At 39.3% G+C, this 20,424-nt stretch overlaps 1 protein-coding gene across 2 annotated transcripts in view; it reads right to left on the bottom strand.

Annotated features, from left to right (window-relative positions):
- Nucleotides 1-20,424, bottom strand: part of ACTR3 (actin related protein 3) — a 31,874-nt gene that overhangs the window by 10,500 nt on the left and 950 nt on the right. The window contains exons 2-3 of one of the 2 annotated variants that reach the window (XM_075430542.1): nucleotides 4,913-4,968; nucleotides 532-656 (exon numbers count right to left, since the gene is read on the bottom strand). In XM_075430542.1, the coding sequence (XP_075286657.1) occupies nucleotides 532-656; nucleotides 4,913-4,968 (181 nt within the window). Of the gene's footprint in view, nucleotides 1-531; nucleotides 657-3,147; nucleotides 3,181-4,912; nucleotides 4,969-20,424 lie in introns of those variants that run through there. The other variant, XM_075430543.1, reaches the window with a different exon arrangement.

The following is a 20,424-nucleotide window of genomic DNA, read 5'->3' as shown; positions in this document are numbered from 1 at the left end:
TCAGAAACAAGGTGGGGGGGGGGCCACAGAAATCAGCGTTTTCAACCGCAGTAAAAGCACGTGATCTACACACGCAAGAAACCTTGCATTAGGTTTTCCCTACCCCAATCCGACCCCTATTAAGAATTCAGATTCCAACTCCGAATAGCAGAGCCAACAGGTTGCGCTTTTCGCAGCACAACAAAATGGTGGCACTCAGACAAACCAAAGATTCCCCCTAGCCCAGCATCGCGACTCCGACGTTGCTGATAGAAGATGCCAAGGAACATGAAAGAAGGTGGTATTTCTGCTTAACAGTCTCCCAGCCACCCTTCACTTCAAAAGAAGCATGTATTCACATGCTTTTTTGCAAATTCCCACAGGCTCCCAAAGGTCAACAGAACTAATACCAAGCCTTATTTTCTATTAAAACAGAGTTGATAAGAAAGTAAGATTAAAATTAACCGAAAAGCATTCATAAGAAGCTGCTTACTGTACAGCTGATACTTTCTAAGGCTATCGGAAAATTATTTTTAACATTTCTTTTAATACCTTGGTTGCATAAGTTGGTTTTTCTATTGCTTCATCCCCGATAAAGAAGTCTAAATCATCAACACCTTTCAAAACCCTCCTTTGTGCTTGATCGACCACTTTTGCGGATTCTTTGATAGCAATACCTTTAACAAAGAACACAAACAATATTGCAGATCATATATCCCGCACTAAAAAAAGGAAAACCCCAATATTCAAGAATAGGAATACACTCTGATAGTACTCATCCTTTGTTTCAGGATTAAGCACAGAAAAGTGAAATAAACCAGAGATAATTTGAAGTCTAATCACAGGTAAACCTAATCAGGACTTATAAAGTAACACAATACAGATCTCAATACAGATATAATTGTTAGCACTCAACACACAGAGACATAAAAGACAAAAAGAATCACTAAGGGTATCCCTACTGATCTCATTTTATTCAACAAGTGTGCTAATTTTCTGCACACTCCTCTAATAATAATAAAAAAAGAACGCAGTTGCAGAAGTTTTATAAAGAGCAAGAAAGAAAACATGCTGCCATTACATAAGTGCATGTTTTACTTCACTTGCATCAATTTGTTTTCTGGACATATTATGAAAATGAGATATGGCATACAAAAGAGACTGAGTAACAACTAAATAAGCAAAGAACATGCACAAAAGAAGGCAGGAAGGAAGAAGTAGGAGAAAATGTTAAGGCATACAGAAATAAAAGGAGTATTTGTAAAAGGACAGAAATTTGTATGGCCACATGACACACCTTCAGATGCTTTAAAACAGATTTTCACAAAGTCTATGTTTAATTTCTTCCTTTAAACCCTACTCCTATCTTATTGTTAAGAATAGGATGGAGAATTTCATTTAAGAAAGACTATAAAATGTCTCCTCCACTTCAAGGAATAACTGGCAACAGCTAAGAGCTTGCATCTTGGCATTTTCTTCCTTTCAGGATAATTACTTGTCATAAATAAAGAAAAAAGCTCTTATCAGAAAAATACTGACTAAGGCTAAACACAGGATCCTGGAAAGATGGATCAGCGACTAGATATCACAGGAACACAGATGTTCCCTTTCCTCATCTTTTGCATCAGCCCCCAGGCTAACGGGATTGCAGTGCCAGCAATACCTGCTGTATTTTGTCAAGCCTTACTAACTGCCTTTAAACACGATCTTTTGCACAAATGAGGAAATTCATATATGCAAGAAGCATTAGTATCACCTTCAAATATTCAAAGGTCGTGATCCAACAGCTCTTTCCAAGGCAGAATTATTTTGCTAACTCTCACCACCAGTAAGAAGTGCTGTTTGCTCACAACTAAGATTAAAAAACAGTTATGAGAGCAGTTGCTGCGGGCTTGAGCCCACCAGAGACAGGGCCCAGCGATGGGATTTGGCAATCAACAGCATGCTAGGGGAAAGCACCCCGAGTTCAGCGATGCTCCCCATCCTTCTCCCGGCTCTTCCCATAAAGAGCAATCAAAACAGAGCTGCGCAGCCAAAGTTAAATGTTGTGAAAGCCTAAACAGGATAAAACAGAAGACATCATTTTGAGCTCTTCAGGAAGAAAACTGAACCATACTGTGACTTCTGTAGCAGCTTACAGGAGAGCAGAGAGGAAGCAAATGGCTGGAGGAAGCCGAAAGCGTGGTGGGGGCAGATAGGAAGTAGAAGCTAAAATTGTGGGAAAGGAGATGTTGCAAGGCCAGTGTCTGCTGCAAGTGAAAAGAAAAATCTTGCTAAATACTTTTCAGGTCATTGTTACAGAGCTCAGACATTTTGGGAAATTTTTCTGTCCAGATGTATGTTATCTTCAAGAAGTTTTACGTTAAAACACTATCACTTGCCACGGGATTATAGAAACTTTCAAGTCAAAGTGGTGTCACCCTCTTACAAGCCTAAAACATGATGAGAGCGAGCGCTCAGCATTTTGCTGCTGTTGAGGCTAGCCTGTCCAGTCCTGGCTTTGACAGTCAGAAATGAGAAGGAAACAGCTTGAATCAAGAATTATATCCTGAAAATACAAACAGGAAAATAAAGCTTGCTGCAAGCAGCACTAGGCTACTGCGGTGTCTGAAGATGGGCAGCACTCCAGCGGTGTCTCGGAGCGTTCACCTTTGGTTTGCGTGACACAAGAGTTAAGAGCTTTTAGGAAAAAGAGGACATACTTCCATCAAATCAACTTGTGTGCTTAACCACTACTCAAACTATTTTTTCCTTTTGAAAGTAAAAAAAGCAGGATCTAACACGTAAACTGTTTCACAGTTTCACAAAACTGAAATAAATGACAAATCAAGAGGACTACTGGGTAATGGAAAGAAGTTGACTCTTATTTTAACATACAGCAGGAAAAAAGGATTAAGTCAATAAAAATTAAGCATAAATAATGATCTGCTAAGATCTAAAAAGCAGCCAGGGAAGAAAGCAGTGAACCCAAGTCTCTTCAAAAAACTGGCCCAATATATTCTCATTTACTTCACTTTTCAAGCAAGCATTTGTCATCTCTACAGAAGCATAATCAGAATTAAATGAAGAACACATCCTAAGAGAGGAGTAGGAGATAAAAATTTGTTAAGAGCAGGAGTGAATAAGATAAGCAGCAAGAGAACAAGGCAGAAGGAACGCTGCTCGAACCTGTTTAACAGCAGACATTTTTTAGAGCATCAAACTGGTAACATGCAACCACCATTGCTGGAAGTCAAAGGAGAAAAAAAAAAAAATCAAAACTTTTTTCCACTGCGGATAACATTAAGCAAATTACAGACACCAAAGTGCTTTGAAAAGATCCACAGGGTTTTCTAAGATTTTGCTTTGAAACTAGGTACTGCTATAGTCTATTTTCATTTCTCTAATGTGGATTACACCAGTGCCATTTTATTTCATTTGAGACAGAGGATTCATGCAAACTTGTGCAGTTAGTGTAATCATCTAACTTGGATTACAACATGAATGAGAAAAATGCCTTTTTCCTTAAAAGAACTGCAGTCAACGACCATTTCAGCTGTAGGACCATCTCGACTAGAACTATGTTTAAATACACCACACTGCATCAAAAAGTTGCCAAAAAATCTCATTTCTCCCTTTTGTCTTCTACTTTAACAGCATCCCTGTTGTACAAATACCTCCGCTTAACGACCTGACAGGTCATCTCATTTCCAGAATTTGTTTAAAAGTGTCATGACAGCTCTTCTTTTTTGGAAGAAGAAACTAATTTTAAAATTAAATAAACCAAATCTGAAGATGCAGAAAAGTATATAAATGTTGTTTATCTGAAATTAAATAAAATAACCATTTGCCCATTTTTAATTTAAAGACTGCTATGATGTTTAAGAGCAATGTAAGTTTTTTTCCAATGGTTCAGTAACTTCTTAAACCTAATACTAAAACTAGGTTTTGTGTGAAAAACAAAACTGTATATTCTATATGCCACCAAGACAAATCAAATGAAATTCATCTGAAAAAAACAAACAAATTAAGAACTACATACTAGAAGCCAATATAGAAGAGACTGAAAGGATTCTCTAACTCGTATGAAAACAGAAGAATCTATGAAGTGAATTAACCTTAGCTTTCCACGAAGGTTCTTTTTTGAATCATGTTTTCTAGGAAAATTAACACAGAGCCTGAATTACCAAGTTCTATTTTACAGTGACTATGCTTAAGTACTATTAGTTCTAATTCTCTTCTTGTTGCATTTATAAGGAAAACTGGGTGTACTAATTATTCCTTTTACCAGGATGTAATACATGATTACTCTGGCGCAGGTAAGTAACGACCGAATGCCAAGTGGTGTAGGAGGTCAGGAGGTGAAGCATTTCTAAAGGAAGTTGATTGAGTTCCACTCTCTAGAGTAGAGCCACACCACTTCAAGTGGGAGAAACAGTTCAGAAGACAGGGAGCAAATAAATAAGCAATTTTACACAGGAAAAAGAAAACGGCGAAATGTTTTCTTGTTCTATTTGAAAAGCATACTAAATTAAGGAATGCAGCTGGAAAATACCAAAAAAATACCCGGGAAGAATAACATTTTAAACCTTAAAGACAGTAAAACATGCAATTTTTAATTTTTTTCTCTAGTTATAATCAACTAAAGTTTTACCTGATAAATCACTAATAGGGGAAGAACCTTCTAAAAAGCAAATATAGCCATGCTACTGTATTTTAATATGATTCCAATTTCCAATAAATTAACTTCACTAGAAATATTAGTATACTATTGTAATGAATGTATCTTTCTAAACTGACCATCCATAGCAAAACAGAACAGAGCCATGCTGCCACTCTGTCATCACTCAGAGGTCTTTCCAAGTGGCTCAATTTTAACTGTTTTATTTACATAGTTTGTAACATAAACTCTAAGTGTAACTTCAGCTTTCATACACAAGTAACAAATACTTACATGAAGGAATAATGAACTGGGGTTCAGTATTACCGGCATATCCGAGCTTTGTATACCTGTTGAGGCAAAGAAAGGTTAGGTTATTACGATATTTAATACCACAAATACCAAAGATTTCTCCCTTCTTTAATGAACATACCTCTCTTCCCATATCAACAAGACCCACTGATTTCCTTTAGAAGAATCCAAAAAACAAACCAAGATCCCCCAAACAAACAAGTTCTCGTTTTGAAAGTTAAAACAATGCTCCCTGCCACAAGTCAAGCATCACTGTTATCTCCTCCTCTAGTAGAATTTTACACGCTTTGTGTTCTATAGTAATTCAATTTATCAATGCTTAGGAGTATTTAGAGTCAGAGTAGTTCCTCCCTGCTCAGCAGTTAGAATTTCTTTAGAAATATTTTCATATAATAAGTGTTAATGGTAGAAGTGTTTTCGTAACTCCTAACTACAGGGGAAAAAATTCCCTTGCCCACGGACTGCCAGCTGGCACGCGGCAGGGCTGGCCATCATTACTTCACCAGCATTTCCCGTGGTGTACTATAGTGGGTAGCAAGTACTGACAGCTGATGACAGTCACAGCAAAAGAAATTCTATTTAACAAATGGAAAGCAGTCTTGAAAACGTGTTTAATGAGACTAAGGAAAGCAAGTTGAAAAGAACTACACACCTTCACCCACCCAATTTCCAGAATGAGTTAGGGATATACATATCACTTTCATTGTCATGATGCAAGAAAACTGGAAAAATAACCAACGTATTCATAAAAAATAACTACAGAACTCACAGTACCAAAACCATCCAGCTGTGAGAAATGTTGTGACAGAAGAGTTAACAACAGCACAGGCAAATCCTAAAACGTGCAGACCAAAACGCACACTACATTCAAGAGTTACAGCCTACGCACGAGTTTTTACCAAACACAGGCATGACAAAGTTCTCATTTTCTTTACACAGTCAGACAGCTGTACTAGCTAAACCAGCATCATCAGCAAAAGGATGAAACACTATCGTAGCACCTCTACAATTTTCATCACTCGGATACAAACCTGGAAGACCTTAGGTGGTATAAGGCAGTACTAACTTTAACAATCCATAAATTTACGTCAGGAACTCAGCAAAATGCCTGGCAACAAAGAGAGTAAGAGGTTGGGCTTACTGGCTAGGAGTGCTGCTGCGGTAGGTTTTGCCATGATGCTACTGATGCAGCGGTTCACAACTTGCTCCCACGTCCGCTAACACCTAGACAATATATATCTTTTACGTTAATTGCACACATTAGCACTGGGCCAAGAGAAACGTACTTGGAAGGTGTATTTCTCTCTGAATAACCAAGTGGTTAGCACAAGACCTATCTCGCACCAGAAATGCTTTGCAAGAGATGTATTTTTAAAGCTGTGAACCTGATCTCGTCTGTAACAGACTGTAACCATTGCAAGTAGTCATGCAAAAAAAAAAAAAAAAAAACAACTTCATATTGGTCAACAGGAATGTTTACTGAAAAAGAAAACTTCACAGGCAAAACAAGACAAATAATGGAAAAAACAAACCAAGTACCAGAAAGAAATTCACTCCAGAAGAGATTAAGAGATCAGCATTATGCACTGTCTGTGCCTGAACTCAGGACACGCAACTCAGATTTTGCAGACTCAAGTTACAAGATTTTTAAATTTTCTTCTTAAATATCTAGTTCCAAAAAGAAATATCAAGAATTCCACAATCCGATGCCCCTATAACCTGTCATGCAGAATAAAACTGTTGACTGTACCAATATTGTTTTAAGAGGCTTTTAGTTCCTCAAGAAAATTAATAAAAAGCCAGCAAATACTGACTCTCCCTCCACCTTCCCCTGCAAATCAGGAACTGTGGCACACAGATTTTGAAGCTAAACCTACAGAGAACTTACAGAGCCTGAAGGCTACATAAACCTACAACTAGATCAGAAATGCCTTAATAAGCAAAAAAGTTAAAACCATTTATTATTAAACTTAGTATTTCAAAGCAAACAAAAGCTAAACTGTTGCAGGTAAGAGGCTGCCCAGCTGCTTGTGGCATGGGAGACTGCCCAGCACACGCTGCCAGCAGACTGAAAGAAAAACAGTGAAATGAAAGATGCATTTTACATAAAGAGACCGTATTCAGACACAAAATCAGCATATCTAAAAATACTATGGCCTACTCAGCAAGAATTCTCCTGTCTCCTGAAAAAAATGTCCTATTTTGAAGCTTCCAAAAATGGAAAAAGAAAAAAAAAAAGGGGGGGGGGGAGGAATCCCACTTGGCTTCTGGTCTCTGAATATTAAAGCATTATCACCATAAGCCTCCAGGGCAGTCTTCAACACAAGACTGCACATCTCTAGTGTACCAAGACCTCCCTGCCACACTCTCCCTTCCACTCCACGGCAGCCAGGGACTACGGTAATACACACAAACAGTAAGCTTGACTCTCATAACTAAATGTATACAGAAACTCTCAAGTTAAAATGGAGTAAAGAAAAAAAGCGATAGGCAAGACAATAAAGGTACGTTAAAAAAACGAACAAAAGGGAATACAAATCTATAGTTTTCCAAACGCGCTAATAAAAGCGGTGATTTTTATTTACTTTTGAAAAGATGAGGCGTTATTCAGACTGATCAGATCTATTCCGTCACTTGAAGTAAATATTTAAATCATATGAAAAAAAGGATACCATGGGCAAGCTAGATTTCACAAGGATACAGTTTCCACAGGCAGCTCATACAGGGCAAAGTGTGGCTGACTAATGTATGATTCACAGGGGACTGAGGCACACCCTGCCGTCTTTGGAGCCGCAGTTACTGCCACTACTGAAAAAAATCCTGATATTAAACATATCATAAGGCAGTATCAATACTGGGTCAGAACTTCCCAGTAAATCACAGCTCATCTTGCTTGCTGCATAGGACTGAAGAGTGGCAGGAGGGACTTCCATCCAGACAGCCAGGCACCTATCATTTAATGAGACACTAACTCAGCTTTCCCACACTGAAAATTTGGGGCACTCAGCAGTAAGAGAGCAAGGGACTGTACAGATAAGTATAAAAGTATAAGCAGATTTCTATTAAAATCTGTAACACAGAAATGATTTACAAAATCCCAAAGGTGAAAACCTGAATTCAGCCTTGATCTTTCAGATGTTTTCCTTTATTTCTCCATGTTCAGCTACCTGCAGTGTTTCTGTAGGCGTTATTAGCTCATTTAAGTACAAAAGGAGGGGGGAAAAAAAAAAAAAACAACAAACACACGCACAAAAAAACCCAAACATGGCAAAAAATTCTGTTGGATAATCCTGACCTGAAGATTTACAAGATAAGCTACAAAGTATCCAAAAGCTGTCCACAAAGTCTTGATACATAGGTGCCTGCAGGTATACAGAGCGCCATACAACACGCTATCAGTGTAGATACACGTGGTGCTGATATCCCCCAGTGACTTCCCTGCAACGTCGTCTCCAAAAGGCAGTGGGGTCTCACACACCATCCTCCGGCCTATGCAGGCGGAATGATGTGACAAACAAAACACGACTTTTTCATAGGGGACATTCATAGCACAAATGGGGTGGGGTAGCAACTAGTCAAGGCTCCCTCTAAGTTAACTCTACTAATCCACATCTCAAGTATCAGTGGAGAAACATCACTAGAGTCACATCTGCCTCAAACTCACACCCTGAAATTGCAAAGTAGTTCTGGACTCATGTGCCTGAGAGATCTCTGGAAGGACAGGCAAAAGGCTCTCCACAACACTAACAGGATTTCTTACATGCGCGCTCTCACCTAGCACAGATGTTTCTGAGGCTATGACATGCAAGCAATGGCACTTGAAGGTTACTTACATATTAGTCACGCAGACAATTTTAAAACCAAAAGGAAACAGCACTTAGGGTAAGAACTTCTGATGAGAATGTCATTAACAGAACCTCTGCCTGCAAACCACAAACCATGACCATGCGCCTTTGCTCCACTTCTTTCCTGTCCACAACAAATGGAATCTGTATATGTTCTACCAAATTACACACCCTAGTTCTAGCATAACTGCAATTTTAACAAAAAGGATGAGGAATAAGGGGACAACTGCTTAGTGGGCAATGCATTAGTTTAGCTGCTCCAAGAAGTACAACAGAAACGGGGTGGCCCAACACAAGCCGTATCGTTGTCACTTTGCTGAGAGGTCCATGAAAAGACGCAACGAGTTAGCCAAGCAAAAGCAGACAACAGCACTAGAGAACACATGTCACCTGATCCTCCACTTCTGTAGAGTAAATCCAGGTTACAGCCTACCCCTCAGCTACTCCTAATGACCTGGACTAAAAGCAATTACATGCACAGGACACTTTTTTTTCAAATGCACACACAAACTGGAATAAGATATACCTCCAACACTGGCCCCACTGGAAAGATATGATGCAACTTAAAAAATAAATAAAAGAATCACTTTTCTCTGGGGAAGAAGGAGTAATGGGAGTGGAAGTAACTAACCTGAAACCCTCTGGAAAGAAAGTCAGGACTGGGGTCAAACCAAAATGGTGTCTCTCTGGTTTACCTTCAAGGTGCATAAAGTTAGAAAAACAAATATTTATAGAAGGATATTTTTTTCAGAGGGTTTTTTTCCTGTTGTTTTTGTTCATCAAATCACTGTCTCTTCACGATGGTTCTGAATTACGCCCACCACCTGAGCCACAGCAATCCTTCTGTGCAGGCTCTCACCCAAAATGCAACACATTCATTGCCCTGTATCTTACCTTGCAAACGCAGTGGGCTTCCCAAGTACCGTAACCTGTACAGTATATGTATCAGCTTGCCTAAGTCCTAAAATTCTGCTTTTGTGTATACAGGAGGCAGGTTTGCACAGCCTGTGGACCAAACCCAGCAAGGCTTCTCAAACTGAACAGACCTCTACAAAGTCCTATGTGGGACCCGTCCAAGGAGTCACGCTCCAAGTCAGTCTAACATTCAGTGATGGGATTAGGCTTTATGCCAAGTTAAATTGCGTTTATTCTTTGAAGCTGACACTGCCTTCTTGTAAGAGCTAAACACGCAAAACACTTGCTCAGGTGGCAAGAGATCTGTGCTCCACATCCTCTTCCATCCAAATGGGTTGCGAACCACATCTCCCATTTCCCATAAGAGCCACTTGCCATTTGCTTACACCCTCCTGAAGTGACAGTTCTTTGCATTTCTTTCCTGAAGCCACATGGAAAAGACTCCCAGAAACAAAGGTCAACGAAAGGTAGCAAGATGATTGCCCAGTAACCAGAACACACGTCTTCTGTGTACAATTAGAGTTTTGATCCCTACTCTAAACACTGCTTAATTATTTTATTCCATGACCATACAGCCATGGATATGGATACCTTACAGACATGCCACCTACTGCTTCCTGGAAGAAATTCTGAATTTTGCAAGTGCTACTGTGCCAATGGGAGTCAAAAGTTATCACCACACATGATCAGCTGCACACAAGAGCATACTGGCCATTCAAAAGAAACAAAAACAGATGGGTAGTCTAGAAGAAGCAATCCCTGGTAATTTCTGAATGTGATAGATACTGGAGTCCAGGAGTTTCACGCCCGGGAATTATAATTTGATTAAACTCTTTTCCTGCTGTTTGAACTCAGATGCCCAAGACCTAGAAGTTTTAAATATACCCTGGCATTTCTGTTGTCCTGCTTAGACAATTCCCACTTACACGCTAGCTTCTCCAAATCCCACGCTGAGCAGCCAAATGCACAGACCTGGATTTCACCCCACAGCAGGAAACCTCCTTTGTGGGTCTAACCCAAAGAATGTAACTGAGAAAATGGCTGCACGGGGCCGTCTCTCTGGATCAACCAAAAATAAAGAGAAACTCCAATCAGAGGCCTCAATTACATAAAACAAAGCACAGCAAAGAAAAGTCTGTTGCCTTTGTGCATTAATTGTCTTCACTAGCACAGTCTGCAAACCATCTCACCATTTAAAACCAATCTCAACCTCATTTCTTTCAAGACCACAGGAATAAATTCTCCACATATACTACCTGAGCACCAGCAAGGTCTGTTACAATACTTGTTCATGATTCTGCTTGCTAAAACAAACTTTGTGTATGCAGATCTCCATCACAGCTTGACATTTTGCTGCACAACTAATTTTACAGAGAAATAGTTAAAATGATTGCACAAGACTAGTATTTCATCTGATGAAATTTCAGGCATTACTTATATCTTAAAATTACATTATTATGAATGGCTCAAGAGTAAACACGCAAAACCAAGAAAGGTTATTTTATGATTTCAGAATTTCATAGTTTCACAGCAGGCCGCTGTGTGGAAGCATGCAAGATGGTGCGGATGTGACTTAAGTTCGCTGAAGCATGCTATTTCTTTGTTGCAGATGTGCATACAACAGCAAAATTCATTGCTGGCTAAGTTACCTTAATTCTAGGAAAATTATAATTAAGTGACCAAGTTATAGAAGGCACTACAGAGGAGCTCAGAAAGTGGGGAGATTCAAAGGAGGACACACATATGCATTAATATATTCAAAAGAGCATGAAATAAATCAAATAACAAAAAATTCCAAGTTTTTAAACAGAATGGAAAGGGATTCTGCTTTTCAGTCTCCAGCACCTTACAGACAGTCTGTCCATCAAACACTTCATCAAAAAGCGCTCAATATCCTTTCCTGTTAAGTGGATAAATTCTATGTAGACAGAATTTATAAGATGGGACAGTAAAACCACTGTATCTATGTCTTTCGATAACAAAGCTGCATTAAAAAGAAGTGGAAAACTTCTGAAACATGGATGAGCCCTTAGTCTTCATGCATAGAGCCTCATGAGACTGAAAAGCCTGAACAAGCCTTTGTTTTTATTTGCTGCTTTTCTTCTATCATCCTTCTTGTACATCAAATAAGACTGAAAAGCCTAGGGAGTATTTACTTTCCAAATCCCCATAAAGAGAAATCATGGGAAAATGATGGTGCAAGAGGAAAGCCATTCTGCCCCTTTACAAAAGGTCCCAGCTCTAGCATCAGGTGCAAACTGGTTAAGCAGCATCAGATCAGAAGTCCCTGAAGGAACTGACTATATTAGGAAAATGGGACTTGTATTAACAAATTAGTTTACTATCTCTTTTCAAATGTCCTTGATAGAACACAAGATAGCAGAAGACTTTGAAATGAGTCATGCCTTTCATATTTTTATACCTTTAGCTAATACATATATATAACCTGTTACACGTCACTAGTTTGCATTTTAAATAGCAACTGCTGCGGTCAAGATTTAAACACTTGTTGATCAAAAATGTTTTAAGTAATCAATAGTGAAAGCCAAAGAATTACCTCTGTAAATGGAAAAAGCACACAACATTAGAAGTGCTCTCAGATGAAGAATCTTGTTAAGTGGTAGATGAGACAGATGAAGGGATGGTAAAAGGGAATATTCCAATGACATATGGGACCCCTAGGCACCAGAGATGTTACAAATCTGGCCGTATGCACCCTTGGCCTTGCGATTAACTGCGTTACTGTGTATCTGAAACTATTTTCTCATAGTATTTCCCCCCAAAAAACATAGGTCCCCTCAAACAAGAACTTTCACCTTGACAACAAACCTTCTTTTCCACATGCTGTAACTGTCACAGTAAAACAAACCATAAGCAGATTGAAGTGGCGTGCAATTTAAAAACTGACCTCAAAAGCAGCTTGAAAGAGAAATGCTTCTAATAAACACTTCTTTCCTAAATGGGACCCCCACACACACCTCTAGAAAAGGTTCTTATCTTTAACAGCATCCGTATTTTTGTCTAGAATATTTATCCAGTGCTGCTTTGTATCAGCAGCTACATCTACAACTCAAAGCACAGACACAACTGTCATGCTTGCTAGTAAAATCTACCTAAACAGAGTAGAAAAACCCGCAAGTCATAGCCACAAATAGCCAGACCAGAACCCTCGCGGTGTGTGACTAACAGGAACGCAGAGGCAACAGCAGCCTGTGCTACACAGCATTCAGAACAAATCCACACGCATTGTAAGCAGAGTCTCCAGGTGACAGTTTTTACACCAGCCTGGGGAACAGAGGAAGCTACCACATTGGGCAGCTTCTAATTTTACTAACATTTGGATGGAGTAGAAGAGAATCTACTTTCAAATTTGCTCTACGTTTACTTGCATCAAAACTTTAGAGAAATAACAGCATTGGTAACTTGACTCTGGAAAAGTTCTCTCCTCAAAGTAAACAGGAAGATGCTATGCATTTATTACTAAAACACTTACGATTGAGTCATGAAAAGTGTACTTGAAAACCAGACCGTATTTAAGTGTTTAAGACTACAAAAATCCAAGTTCAGGCATTCTGATGATACTACCATCTAAATTCGTGACCCTAGTCAATTGTATTTATATTTGTAAAATCCACTTCAAATATTTAATGCTGACATGTACTTTAACACAGAAGATAAAGTTAGCTTTTCTTTGACTACATTTTCCTCAAAGTAAGAAGGGCAAACAGCTTCAGATATTATCTTTGTATAATGAAAGTAGTTTGTGTTGGCAACAGCAGAATGCTCTCTTTTTACTTACTGGTTCCTCGGAGACTTCTAGACTAACTCATCTTAACAAGTGTCTCAGTGCCTCTGTGTTACACCACACCCACACAATACTAACCTATACTGCTAGGCTTTGTAATCAATTTATATTTAATTTTTATGCAGGTTTTCTGAGCATTTTCCACAACCTGACTACTCCATGTGATATTTCTAAAAAACGAGGAAAGAATGCCCCAAAAGTTTGGAAGTCTGCATGACTAATTACTTAATAGCATAAGTCATTATTGTAAGGTGGAGATTAATTTGGTAACTTTCTACATCATTTGCCCAAAATGAGCTGAACACTGCACAAACATTTATCAGGAAGAAAAAAAACCAAGAGAATAGATTAACTATACATACTTTTCAACAGATAAAACATGGAAGGATCAGTTGAATCAACAAATGCGTAATTGCCAAGTAAACAAAATCTTGCACTTGAAGAGATGAAATAGGCAAAAAAATCTGAGTCATATGATGCAGAAAGAGCCACAGCTGATATAAGTCTGACTTAACTTGGAAGTTTTTCCAAACAATGCAATACAGTGGCTAAAACTGTAACGTTACTCCACATTAAGGAAAAAAAAAAAAAAAAAAAAAAAAGAAGTTGAGCATTTGTGCTCGCTGTTTGCACAATTTCAGCACTTGAGAGCTCCGGCTTTGAACCAACAGCTACCACCCGATCACCCACATCACACCAACCCGAGCAGAGGGCAAGGCCAAACCGAACCCGGACAGGAGAGAAGGAGCACGCAGCATGTGCTGCTGGGAGCTGTCTCAGCACACTTCCAGTCTGCCCAGTACACTGCTTACCATTCCAGCATTTCAGCAGGTAAGCAAATGTCTTCCATCAGGGACGGGCTTGCATTAAAACACCAATTTACATATTTATCATGTTACACCACGCTTTTTAATAAAAGACGGCTTCCAATTGGAAACAGTTGTCTTGTAGAAGAAAGTGCCCCACTAAGCTGTGGACAAAAACCTACCACTGAATTTTGTTCAATATAAAAAGCAAGTCTCATTTTATAAGATCACCAAGATTCTGAAGTTGGCTGCAAATATGCAAATAATCACATTGTGAAAGCTCTTGCAGATGGATAAACAGCATGATAAATGTAATGCAAGTCATGACAAATAAAATGCTAATACTGAAAAAACAGCTAAGTAAGAGATACTGCATCAGCTAAAGAACTAAAACTTGAACTCACTCATTGATAGCAGGGTATAATCAAAATAAATTATCAACAGACAACCTCCTGTCTGCATCTTGCTCTCTACAGACTGAGCACGCCAAAACACATCCTGTGCACAGCTGCAAACACTTGCGATGACCACAACAGAATAATAAAGAGAAAAAGGAAACCCCCAGGGAAAGGAAAAAAAACAAACTAAATTTATCTAGAGTTTTTCCATGTCCAGTCTTAAAAATGCAAACTCATGATCACAACAAAAAGAAAAAAATTTATTACGTTATACCCTACAGTAAGTCAGCAGACGAAACAATGACTTTTTCAATTTTGGATATAATCCTCCTTGACAATTGATTAAAAAAAAAAAGAGAAAAGCAATATATCAGCACTAGCACTTGGAAAGGACAGATGCTTCATTTTGATGGTTAAAATAATCCTGCTATGGACACTAACAAGCTTGTAATCAAATTGGTACTTTTTTAAGCATCTACCCAAGGATAATTTTTGTTAGATTGGTACACCTAAATATATATTTTAGTTCAGTGACTAAAACAAACCAAAAATTAAAGCAATAGAAATTTCTTTTCCAACGCGGAGCAGAAAATAACTCATTCATTTTATTGAGGACAAACTGAAATACAATTTTAGTTATTCTACCTTTGAATTTTAACATTTTTCCCTTCAAGTCATTAAATGAAGAATGTTTGTCCAAAATTAAAGTTAAAAAAAAAAATTGTTTGAAATTGTCAAAGCATTTTTGCATTTCCCAAAGAAAGTCTGCAATGATGAAACTAAATGTTGAAATATTATGTTGAAACTTTTAAATTGCATGAACTAAAACACCAACAACAGAGCTTCTTATATGTGCCTGTAACATAATACAGAGGATGGGTTACTACTCAGGAACTTGTACAGTGTATCTGAACTCCTGTAAGCCGTATTTTCAACTAATTTAGGCAAGCGAGTGGCCATCGGACTCATGCAATCAACACACTTTTTGGTCAGAATGGTCAAGCCAGGTACTAACCGCGACCACGGAACCAGAAGGGAACCTGCCCCATCCCACCCCGCGCACCCACACCCCTGCCCTCCCTCAATCCCGTCCTCACGCCGGTCTCAGCCGCTGCGCAGGCTTGCCCGCACGCACGAGCTTGAGCTCTGCTGCACGTAGAATGTGGCTCATTTATCATTCACTTTACAGATTCAGCCCATGGGTGCAGGTGGGTTTGTCCTCTACTCAGAAATGCTGCCCCTCTCCCTTTTTTTTTTTATATATCAAATATATTTTTATATATATCAAGCATAAGTGGGACACAGGAAAACAGAAGCAGAAACAGGAGGACTGGAAGGTGCCGTGCATCTCGGATGCATCTTGGATGCTTTCATTTCAAACTGAATTCCTATTATTCCTAAATATATCTTACGCTCTGTGCATTTAGTGTTACAACACGGACTGTGATGCATTAGAATCATTTAAGAGACACCACAGGTCATCATGTGTCTTCAGAATCTATTTGCAATTATTTAAAAAAAAAATATATATATATATATATATATATAAAAACACTACTCAAAATCTAGCACAACTCCTTTTTCCATGTTAAGGACGAAGCATTTCCCCCTCCTTCCCTAACCACTTCAGCTACTGGCAAGCTAAAGATACTCTTAAAATCCTGGAAGAGTATTTTTTCCATATTCCATTAAGGAATTATTTTGTTCATGCTTTCCATACCAAAAAATTACTTCTGGGATGACACAACATAGAGAAAATTCATCCCAAAAGAGAACATTTTAATGAGGACTGGAACCCACGAAAGGTCATGACAAGATATCCAACTGAAATCCTAACTGCAAGAACATCACAGTGCTGAAATATTTATAATAAATAGAATTTACAATTTGAAAATCTGTGGAAATAACTCATCTGGAATGTTAGAAAAGAAAACTAATTTCAAGGTGCAGTACAAGATAGCAAAAAAGTTGCAGAACAAACAAAACACAGGCTGATACTTCCCCTTACCTTATTTTTATAGCACTGGAGTTCTCATCTCACATATCTTTGCTGTTTATTGAAGATTATTAGCTTTTCATGGATCTTGTACTCATTTACATTACCAGGTCAAAACTCAGAAGATAAACAGAACGACGCAATCCTATCATAACTTCTCACATCAGAGGACACTCAACTCAAAAATACTTCACTCAACAGCACGAAGCTGTACAGGCGTTACGTGAAGACTAGAGACGCAGGATTTGTAGAGAAGTCCCCCAGCGCAAAGCTTGCTCCGCTGCGCACACCACCCAAGCACCAGCCAGGATTTCGGCTTCCATGAGGTTTCACATGCCCAAGTCTATCCTTCCTTCATTTACAGCAAAACTGGTTACGGAAACTGAACAGCCAAGAAACTCTCAGAGATGTGACTTGTTCCAAAGAACAGTGTCTAACTTCATGTCAAGAAAGCCTGGACATCCTCAGCAGCCTCAATTTTCCAGGCTCTCAGCTCAGAGGGAACCCAGTCTGTCGTGAGCCGTCGAGGGACTCTCAAGCTCCCACCACGAACAGCAAGTCTTTCTCTACGTAACACCAAAACCTTTACTTCTCCCCTAGTATTCAGGAAAGCAGAAGGAAAAAAACCCAAAACACACTCATTTTTGTAACGTGTAAGAGAAGAGAAAAAGGGGTCTAGCTTGGTATATGAGAGCAGATATAAAACGCAAGATGTGAGACGAGAGATTTTTTCTTTTTCCCCACACAACCACGTAAACAATTTGCTCGGGAGAAGGCTAACCAACACACACGACCCTACCGACAAAAGACTCTGCGGCACATTAGAGAAGCTGCTCACTGAGGACATTCGGGTATTGACTGGTAATGGATCCACCTGACAGCCACAGAAAACTGAACACAAGCCTCCAGAAAAAGGAAAGTTCAGGTACAGAAAATACCTTTCTTTAAATCACTTTCATTGCCAACATTTCTCATTTTGGAACTGCAGTAGGTTACACAGCCACTCACTTCAGCTCAGCTGAAGGGCCATTAATTTCAACGCTTGCAATTATCTGCCATCCCAAATGAGCTAATTCAGTGTTATACAAGTTCATACGAAGGAAAAAAAAAAAAGCATTCACACAAAAAGACACAGCTAAAATCTACTTGTCAACCTAATCAAGCTAAATTCTGAAGTGGCGTAGGAAGAGCTTTTAATCATGACTTGCAGGCTGCGCTGTGTTCGCCGGTAGAACAGGCGACAAGAACTATTCAAATACCCAAAAAAGCACAGAGCAAAAGACTGCAGCCTACTGAGACTAAAAAAAATGAGTCTTTTTCTTTCTTTGGCGTGTTGTTCATGCACTTTATGGAAATAATTCCATGCTGGTTTTCTTCTTTTATATTTTTATTTTAAAATGCATGCAATCCTTAGATACATCTGTCTGAAATAAGTCCCATTCACAGTATTTACCTGCTCTTACTAGGTATCCATCACCTTATTTTCTAGATATTAGATGTGCTTAAGCAAACAATGCAAATTTCAAGATAACAAATGTAACACTGGAAGAATTTTTCCTGCACCCATGATCTGACTGCCATGTCACTGACTTCACTCACTTGCCAGCTCCAGCCGTATGACACGTATTTGGATGATCCCTTAGGAGTCTGACTAACCTGTTAAAACCTCAAGCAACAGGGATCCTAGGATCTCCCCAACCTCTTCTGTGCTTTGGTCTCTTCATGCTTTGAAAGAGGTTCTTAAAATTTGACCAATCTCTGCAGGCTGATGCTGAAAAGCAAAACTCTGCCACCTTTCTCATCCATCTCCTTGCCTTCGATCTTAGCTGGCAAAAAGAACATACAGGCACAAAAAAACACTCGGATCAACAAACTGAACCTGTGGCTACATGCACAAGACATGCAGGAAGACACCCTTACTACCTCTCCTACGTCTGCCCTTTCACTGCTTAATTAATTTACAGTCCAAGAAGAATTTAACTGATCACCCCCTTCATCTAAAAGAAACCATTCTTATTGGAAAATTTACACACTTTTAAAGCCTTGCCCGTTCTAAAGGCAGTTCCTTTCAACCTTTCTGCTTTGGCTGTATTTTCGAAACCTCTTTCTTCTCCTGTTTTCAGGGGCTATCTTTAACTTCCCTGCTTTCTTTCATTTTGGTAGACAAGACAGCACCCTAGGTGAAACCTCAACTGAGACCTCACAGAGCACACGGCTGACATAATTTATGTGTCGTGTTCTCGCTTACACACACAAAATGAGATAGGCTGGGAGGGCTGCACAACTGAAAAAAAAAAAATAAAGCTACGAGCATGATTATGCTGTCCCATCTCACTGCACTAATACCCTCCTGTTCCCTATTTGCCTCAAGTATTAGATTTTTTCCTTTGTAAATCCACCACTTTTATACTTTCATCTACTGAAATCAATGAACTCCAACAGCCCCAACTCTCTATAATGTTTCCAATGCCAAAAACTCTTTGCCGCATTTTCCTGAAGCAGAACTTCAGGGAAGAACAACTTTGGACTACAAAGCACACCAAAAAAGAAAAGCCTGGAAAACAGAATAGGTTGGGCTGTGTTAGAAAAAAAAAAAAAAAAAATTACAAGTGCACAATAAAACAGCATCTTAGAGAGATCCTTCAAGATTGGGGGACATAAATACATAAAAAAGGAGCGAGACTTGGTGAACATCATATACAAGAACAGTATAAAGCATGCCCTGTGCACTGAAGTTTATTAATGGAGTACTTACACACAGGCCTTCTCCAGGAACATTTGTTTTAATACTCAGGTCCCTCTGTACACCTCTCACATTAAAAAGACAAAGTCATTTCTTATGCAGCTATATGCTAGCACACTGTTACTGCTTGGCATCGCTGAAAGCTCTAAGTGAATCTCTACTCCAGTAGTCACAACCTATATTTTCCAAACCTATAATGACATAATTATTGACTTTAATGGGACTGCCTGCAATGCACAAACACGTGGGATGGGAAAAAGCCTCTAGTGGCATGCAGCAGAGCACTATACAGACCTTTTGTTTTGAAAGATAAACAGCACATATACATATCATGTTAAACTCGCACATCCTTCCATTACACTCAGCTACACGCACTCATTCCCGCTGCGCTAACCTTCCTCCGTCCCATGAAATTCAAGGTTTTAGCTCTCGCTCTAACTACAGGTACGACTTCTTCATGCAATTGTTAAACATGCACACATTCTAGACCCATACACACCCACTCCTCTTAAAAACCAATTTATCAGTGTCCTGCACCAAACAGATTCTCTTGATAGGAGGATGAAGATGTGCTTTCAAAAAACAAGTGCCTGGATTTCAAAAGAATGTGCCCTTTCAGCGTACTGTAAATATTTGTACCTATACTGCAGTCACTGAGAAATGTCTCCCTGTCTATTTTCAGCAAGATGGATGAGAAGTGAAAGAAAACGACAAGCTAAAGAACCAGCATGCCATCAGCGCTAGCTAAAGAGGAAGAGCCTTGAACACAGACCAATACTTTCCAGTAAGAGCCCGATGCAGAACGCCTAAGATGAGGTATTTCACCCGTAAGGTCACATCGCCGACGGCAGGTCACGGAGCGGTTTCTGCTTCCCGAGCACGCTCCCAGGAGCGGTACCACGCAACCCTTCCAGGTGGGCTCCCGCCGACACCTCCGAGGGCTCGTCCCCAGCCCCAGCAGCCATGCCACCGCCGGGAAGGGCGCC

Source organism: Opisthocomus hoazin, chromosome 9 (genome assembly GCF_030867145.1).
Source record: "Opisthocomus hoazin isolate bOpiHoa1 chromosome 9, bOpiHoa1.hap1, whole genome shotgun sequence".
NCBI lineage: Eukaryota > Metazoa > Chordata > Aves > Opisthocomiformes > Opisthocomidae > Opisthocomus > Opisthocomus hoazin.
The sequence above is the reverse complement of the archived record's forward strand: the minus strand, read 5'-3'. Positions and strand labels throughout refer to the sequence as shown.